Source organism: Meriones unguiculatus, chromosome 1, assembly GCF_030254825.1.
Source record: "Meriones unguiculatus strain TT.TT164.6M chromosome 1, Bangor_MerUng_6.1, whole genome shotgun sequence".
In the NCBI taxonomy this organism is placed as follows: Eukaryota; Metazoa; Chordata; class Mammalia; order Rodentia; family Muridae; genus Meriones; species Meriones unguiculatus.
The window spans coordinates 91,438,374-91,444,714 of NC_083349.1; the positions used below are offsets into that span (position 1 = coordinate 91,438,374).

A 6,341-nucleotide genomic window follows, 5' to 3' on the forward strand; every position below is an offset into this window, starting at 1 on the left:
TTAAAAAAAAATGATGCTTTTTCTCTTACTGTGGTAGTAACTACTCAAAGAATATTTTAAGAAAAATTTTAGAAGATTAAACTCAAGTAGAAGCTACCTTTTTTTAAAAATGTGGTATTTGAACCCAATTTAGGAAGAGTGGGATAGGAAGAGCAAATGTTAAGAAGTCAGTCTGTCTTTAAAATAAAAAAAAAAAAAATCAAATAACTAAAGGAAGCTAAAATAGTTTTAAAAACAATGTTGGGCTGGGCATGATGGTGCACGTCTTTAATCTCAGTGCTCAGAGGCAGAAGTGGGTGGATCTCTGAGATCAGCCTCCTCTGCTTACTGTGCTCCAGCTGCCCAGGACTGCGTAGTGAGACCTTGTCTCAAGGGAGAAGGCCAGTTTGGGTCTCAGTGAGATGGTGGAGCTGGGAAAGACACTTGCTGCACAAGCCTGGCAGACGTAGTAAAGGCAGGGAAAGGCCTGTGGAATAGCCAAGCACGCAGACAGACGCCTGGATTTGTGCCCTCTAACCCATGGAAAGGTGGCAGGAGAAAAGTGACTCCAGAGTTGTTCTTGACCATGGCATGTGTACACACTCACACAAATAACAAAGTTTTTTTATTGTTGTGTTTGTCGTTTTGTTTTTTGTTTTTCAAAGACCAGGAGAGAAAAGAATGTTGGAAGATACTGCTTAGTAGTTGGGCATAGTCCTAACATTCATTAGTCCTAAGGTGTTACCAGCGCTAGAAAAGGAAAAAAGTTGTCATGATTTCTTTAGGTAGCTGAAAAAGACGCCAAAGCTGTTGGCAGAGCTGTTTGAGGGAGGAGCACACTTGCAGACTGTTTGCTATGGATGGCTCGTACTATAACCAGTTTAACTTCTGTCCAGCATGAAAAGGGACAAGGTGTAATAGAAGAGAATGAAGTTTACAGCAACACTCTGGCTGGAGTCTGGGTGACAACTGGCAGCACGCCAGTCCTGAGAAGAAACCGGATACATAGTGGCAAGCAGGCAAGATTCCTTACTTGGTCTTCTTTGGGTCAGTAATGCTTAAAAAAGTATCAGGTGAAAAGAGTTGTTCATTTCTTTCCCTTCAAATTTAGGTTGGTGTTTATTTTTATGACAACGGACATGGTGTTCTAGAAGATAATGACATCTACAATCATATGTATTCGGGAGTTCAGATAAGGTAACTGTGTTCTTATTTGGTCATCTTTTGTTAAGGGCTTGGGAGTATGTCGACTGAAAATTGCTTATTTAATGGGCATTCGGTGTGTATTCTTTGCACTTGGAGCTTTCCTTGGTCGAGTTAATGACATATGCCACTCAGTTCACTGTTGTGCAGTCCAGATTAGTTCGGCCACTGCCTGCCCTCACCCTGTGCCTGGCATCTCATTGGTATTCCATAAAATGGAAACTTGTTTTTATGTCGTATTTATTAAACCAACCTTTAAACTCACTGTGTAGATCAAGATGGTCTGGAACCAGATCCTACTACTTCTGCCTCCACAGTTCCAATGCTGGGATCAAATACATGCAGCACCATGTGTACCACGAATAACATTTTACATCTAATCGTTAATAGTTTATGGAATTCTGTCTTGGTGGGGCGGGGGAGCATTTATTTTTGTTCTTTGAGACAGGGTCTTCGTCTAGACCATGCTGGTTTCAAACTCACAGAGATCTGCCTCCCAAATTTCAGGGATTAAAGGCATATACTACATCTGCTCCAGGAAGCCTGAGGATCTTAATTCAACCTTTAACTTCCTTTATGAGGAGATGTAAAGTCATTTAACCTCAGTTTAACTTAGCTGTAGAGGCTCTATATAGCCATAATCTATAGCAAATGATGTAAAGAGTGGTTTTATGGGGAAATCAGGATTAATTAAAGTCTTTTAATTATTAGCTGATTTATAATTTTTGTGTATGCATGTGGGCAGGTATGTGTGCAAAGGCACAGATGATGAGTTCAGAGAACGACTTTCAACCCAGTTCTCCCTCCACCATGTGCAATCAGGTCATCAGCCATGTTGTCAAATGCCAAGCCATCTCACTGGCCCTATGAGTCAGTTCTTGCCATGATGAGTGTGGCTTGTAGTTATAAAAGATGAGATTGGTAAATTAGAATGATTGAAATGGTTTTACTTTCTTTCTTACCCCTTAGGACTGGAAGCAACCCCAAAATTAGACGCAACAAAATTTGGGGAGGACAGAATGGTGGAATTCTAGTTTATAATTCTGGTATGTTTAACCCATCTTGTGTTTTGTTTTGTTTTTTCCTGTGTTAATAAACTTTAGGAATATGCCTTCTAAGTAATTTACCTAAATTTTACATTTATAGGTCTAGGCTGTATAGAAGACAATGAAATATTTGACAATGCAATGGCTGGAGTCTGGATTAAAACAGATAGTAATCCTACACTAAGAAGAAATAAAATCCATGATGGAAGAGATGGTGGCATCTGTATATTTAATGGGGGTCGAGGTATTGTTGCTAATTTTGCATTAGTGAAAAACTCAGTTTTCTGTTGTTCATCTTTAACAATCAGAGACTCCAACTAAAATGTTACAAATGAATGAGCCTTTTTCCTTATCACATCCTTCAGATGGCTTAGGAAATTAGTATCTAGAATCAGACAAAGGAATGTTCATAGTGTTTCCATCTTTTGTAACCACCTTGACTGAAGCTTTTTTGAAGACAGAGTTGCACATCCTCACTCTGGTCCTTTTATTATTCTAATAAATTAAAGTCAAGTTACAGAATGTGACAAATGAATATGCAGCTCTATAGCAAACAGGTGTTGAAACTACTGGAGAACTGAATTAACAAAGACAACTTGGTCCTGGTCCATAAAGCCAACCCAGTTTGCCTTGAGGCATTTGTTAGTCGTACAGTAGATTACCTTGTATATATAAACAGATCAGGAGACAGTGCTGAGAGCAAAGCAGTGTTCCTACAATGTCAGCAACCCAAGACTGCATTATCCCACATGAAAAAAATACACCAATACTTGAAATAATTTACTAGAGCAGAGCAGGGATGGTCAATGCTGTACTCTTAAAGGTCAGATTTTAGTAATTCAACAGCTAAGTGACATAGCTGATAGTCTTTTTAAAAAGGTGAGGAAAATCAACTGTGGTGGCTCACACCTATAATCTCAGCACTTGGAAGTCTGAAACAGATGTGCCACAAGTTGAGGGCCAGTGTGGGCTCAGTGTGAGACTGGCAAAAGAGAAGAACAAAGAAAAAAATAGAGTGGTGTCAGTTTTCATTGCAGGATGTTGAGCAAAGTTTCCTACAATAAAATGTTTCAAATTATTCAACTGGTGGAGGGCGTTCCAAGTATGGTTTGACGTTTACTTATTTTGTAATGCCCAATTAACATCTCTGTACCAACCACTGTGGTACAGTGGTACGGTATGACATCCATAAAATCTACAATTAGATGGGGTGGCACATTGTTAAACAGGATCTGAAGGAAATTGGAAACTGTTCAGAAGGTGCAAGAAGTGAACAAAACTAAAGCTGAGAAAGATGTTCTATATGCAGTCAGTGTTTTAACTCTTAATAGCGTCAGGGATCCATGAGATGGCTCAGCATGTGGAGGTGCTTGTTTGTGCACAGGCCTGAGGACCTGAATTGAGTCGCCATATCCCACAAGGTAGCCAGAGTCCTCCACACATGTACGCCTGAATGCACATATTCAGTAAATATGAGTAAGACAAATGAGCAAGCTGGTCAGAGGCAAGGACTTGATATAAGGTAGGCAAGAAGTTATGGATACATAAACTTACAAGGGCTGAAAGCCTAAAAGGGTAGGAATGGGTTAGGAGAGATGGCTCAGTGGTTACTAATCTAGCAGAGGACCTAGGTTCAAGTCTACATGGTGGCTTACAAGGCCTAACTCAAAAGTCCCAGGAATCTTGTCCTCTTCTGACCTCTTTGTACATGCAGGGAAATAAATAGATGGGAATGTGTTGGTGCAGGTGCTTAGTATGTTGATTCTTAATGTGCAAGAGGAAGGATAAGAGAACACTGCAGTGAGAGACAATGCAATGCCCAGAAATACCTGAGGTCAAGTGTCTACTGACATCTACCTTGTGGAAACAGAAATGCCCATTTAAAACAGGTAGTGGGATTCTGTAATTACTGTGCACGTCTGTGCACCACTTTGCATGCTTGATAACTACAGAGGCCACAAGAGAGAGCTTTGGATCCCCTGAAACTAGTGGTTGTGAGCCACTATGTGGTGCTGGGAATTAAACCCAAGTACCCTGGAAAAGTAGCCAGTGCTCTCTAATCACTAAGGAAAACTAATCACGATCTAAAACAGGTTGTCTGTAAAGTACCTGTTACTAGTATACTTTACCTAATGATTCAAGTATTAGAAGGACTCAAGTCTTGATTCCTTGGCACACTTTCACAACTGGTATGAAAACCTCAGAGTGTGACAGTAAGAAAGTGCAAGACATATATAAATACAAATACCATGATGGAGTCAGACAGGACAAGGAGAATCTTTAAAGACTTCAAATACAAGTTGATTTTTAAAACACTCAAAAACTACTCTTTTGAGCAAAAAAAAAAGTTTCAGCTGAAAGGATACAGACATAAAGAAAAGGTTCAGAATTCTGCAGATCACTAAAGCTTTCTTTTGAACTGAAATAAGAGGAAGCTAACTACAAGGAGCTAGCAAAGTAGCACTAGGCATGCAGTGGTTAATGCCTGTAACCATGGGGTTTCTAGCACTCAGGAGCCAGCCTGGGCTATATGATACCTTTTCAACAGTGCTGTGTATGTTAGCTTTAATCTAAGCATTTTAATTATAGGTCTCCTTGAAGAAAATGATATTTTCAGGAATGCTCAAGCAGGTGTTCTTATCAGCACTAATAGTCATCCTGTCTTAAGAAAAAACAGAATATTTGATGGATTTGCTGCAGGTTTGTATTTTTATTGTGGCTTGTTTTACAATTTGTAATTATAGTTTTGAGGTTGTTTTATTTGGTTATTAAGAGAGAACCTATTTGAAGTTCTGAATTCTTCTACTTTAGGCCAACTTTTTAAGGAATTACTCTTGTAATCAGATTGGAAATAAAGAAAATTTAGAGTTCCGTGGCTTCTAGATAAAAATTGGTTTCTCTTTCATTACTTAAACCACTTGGCTTTTCAGCATTTTTCTTATTACTATGAAAGCTGTGCTTACCTCAGCAGAGTTCTTGGCACTCTCTATCCCCTTTATACTCAGCTTTATCCTTTATTCCAGTTTCCCTTCATCTGTTACTCTCAGTTAAGTTTTAATAAGAGCCCTTTCTCGTAGCAGTAATCCTATAGTTTACTTGATCTGTCCAACATTGTCAGCAGTGAAAAGTGAATGTTACTGTTGATTAAAATACTTGCTTTTTAAGATAGTAAGCAAACTAGTATAAAAGTACCAGTTTACATCCTTTTTCAACTTGGAGATTCTAAGAATGGTGTAAAATGATGATGCATCTACTTGTCTATAAATTTCACTTCAGGTATTGAAATTACGAATCATGCAACTGCAACACTAGAAGGCAATCAGATTTTTAACAACCGATTTGGAGGCTTGTTTTTAGCATCTGGTGTTAATGTGACAATGAAAGGTATGTTCTTTTAAGAACTCGAAAAAATTCCCACCAGAAGCCATTGTCTCTCTGTCTCTCTCCAACTTAGCAATTTTAAATGACCAGTTTTAAGTCTGGCTTAAGCTTGTTCCAGGAGTTGGAATAATTTATACAAGCAAAACTTATTTCTGTTCTTACATATCCTTGGCTAGCTGTTAAAAATATTTTTTGTTTTTACAGATAACAAAATAATGAACAATCAAGATGCCATAGAAAAGGCTGTTAGTAGAGGACAATGTTTATATAAAATATCAAGTTATACCAGCTATCCCATGCATGACTTCTACAGGTATATTTCTACATTACTTGAATAATGGAATTGATTCCCTGACACCTTTGGTTGGTCTGCACTGAAGCTCTAGAATCAAACTATATACTAAATACAGAGGGGAAATGGAAATACACTATTACAGACTAGGCTGGCCTTGAGCTCACAGAAATCTACCAGTCTCTACTCAAATGCTGCAAGGAAAGGTTAATGCCATTTTCCTGTGAAGACACAGATAATAATGTTCCTTTTCAGTCTAGACTATTGCCAGCCACAGAGAGTAATAAACAGTGTTCTGAATTCCTGACAAGTTCAATAATACAAAGTTTTGCCTTTTAGATGTCATACCTGTAACACCACAGACCGAAATGCCATATGTGTGAACTGCATTAAGAAGTGCCATCAGGGACACGATGTAGAATTTATTAGACATGATAGGT

General features: G+C 38.5%; 1 protein-coding gene across 4 annotated transcripts in view; it reads left to right on the top strand.

The window, feature by feature from the left end:
• Fbxo11 (F-box protein 11) overlaps positions 1-6,341 on the top strand; it is a 76,974-nt gene that overhangs the window by 69,250 nt on the left and 1,383 nt on the right. For all 4 annotated transcript variants that reach the window (XM_021657277.2, XM_021657278.2, XM_060363333.1 and 1 more), the window contains exons 15-22: positions 876-998; positions 1,091-1,176; positions 2,152-2,228; positions 2,329-2,472; positions 4,818-4,928; positions 5,505-5,612; positions 5,814-5,922; positions 6,241-6,339. In XM_021657277.2, coding sequence (XP_021512952.1) covers positions 876-998; positions 1,091-1,176; positions 2,152-2,228; positions 2,329-2,472; positions 4,818-4,928; positions 5,505-5,612; positions 5,814-5,922; positions 6,241-6,339 — 857 coding nt within the window. The remainder of the gene's footprint in view (positions 1-875; positions 999-1,090; positions 1,177-2,151; positions 2,229-2,328; positions 2,473-4,817; positions 4,929-5,504; positions 5,613-5,813; positions 5,923-6,240; positions 6,340-6,341) is intronic.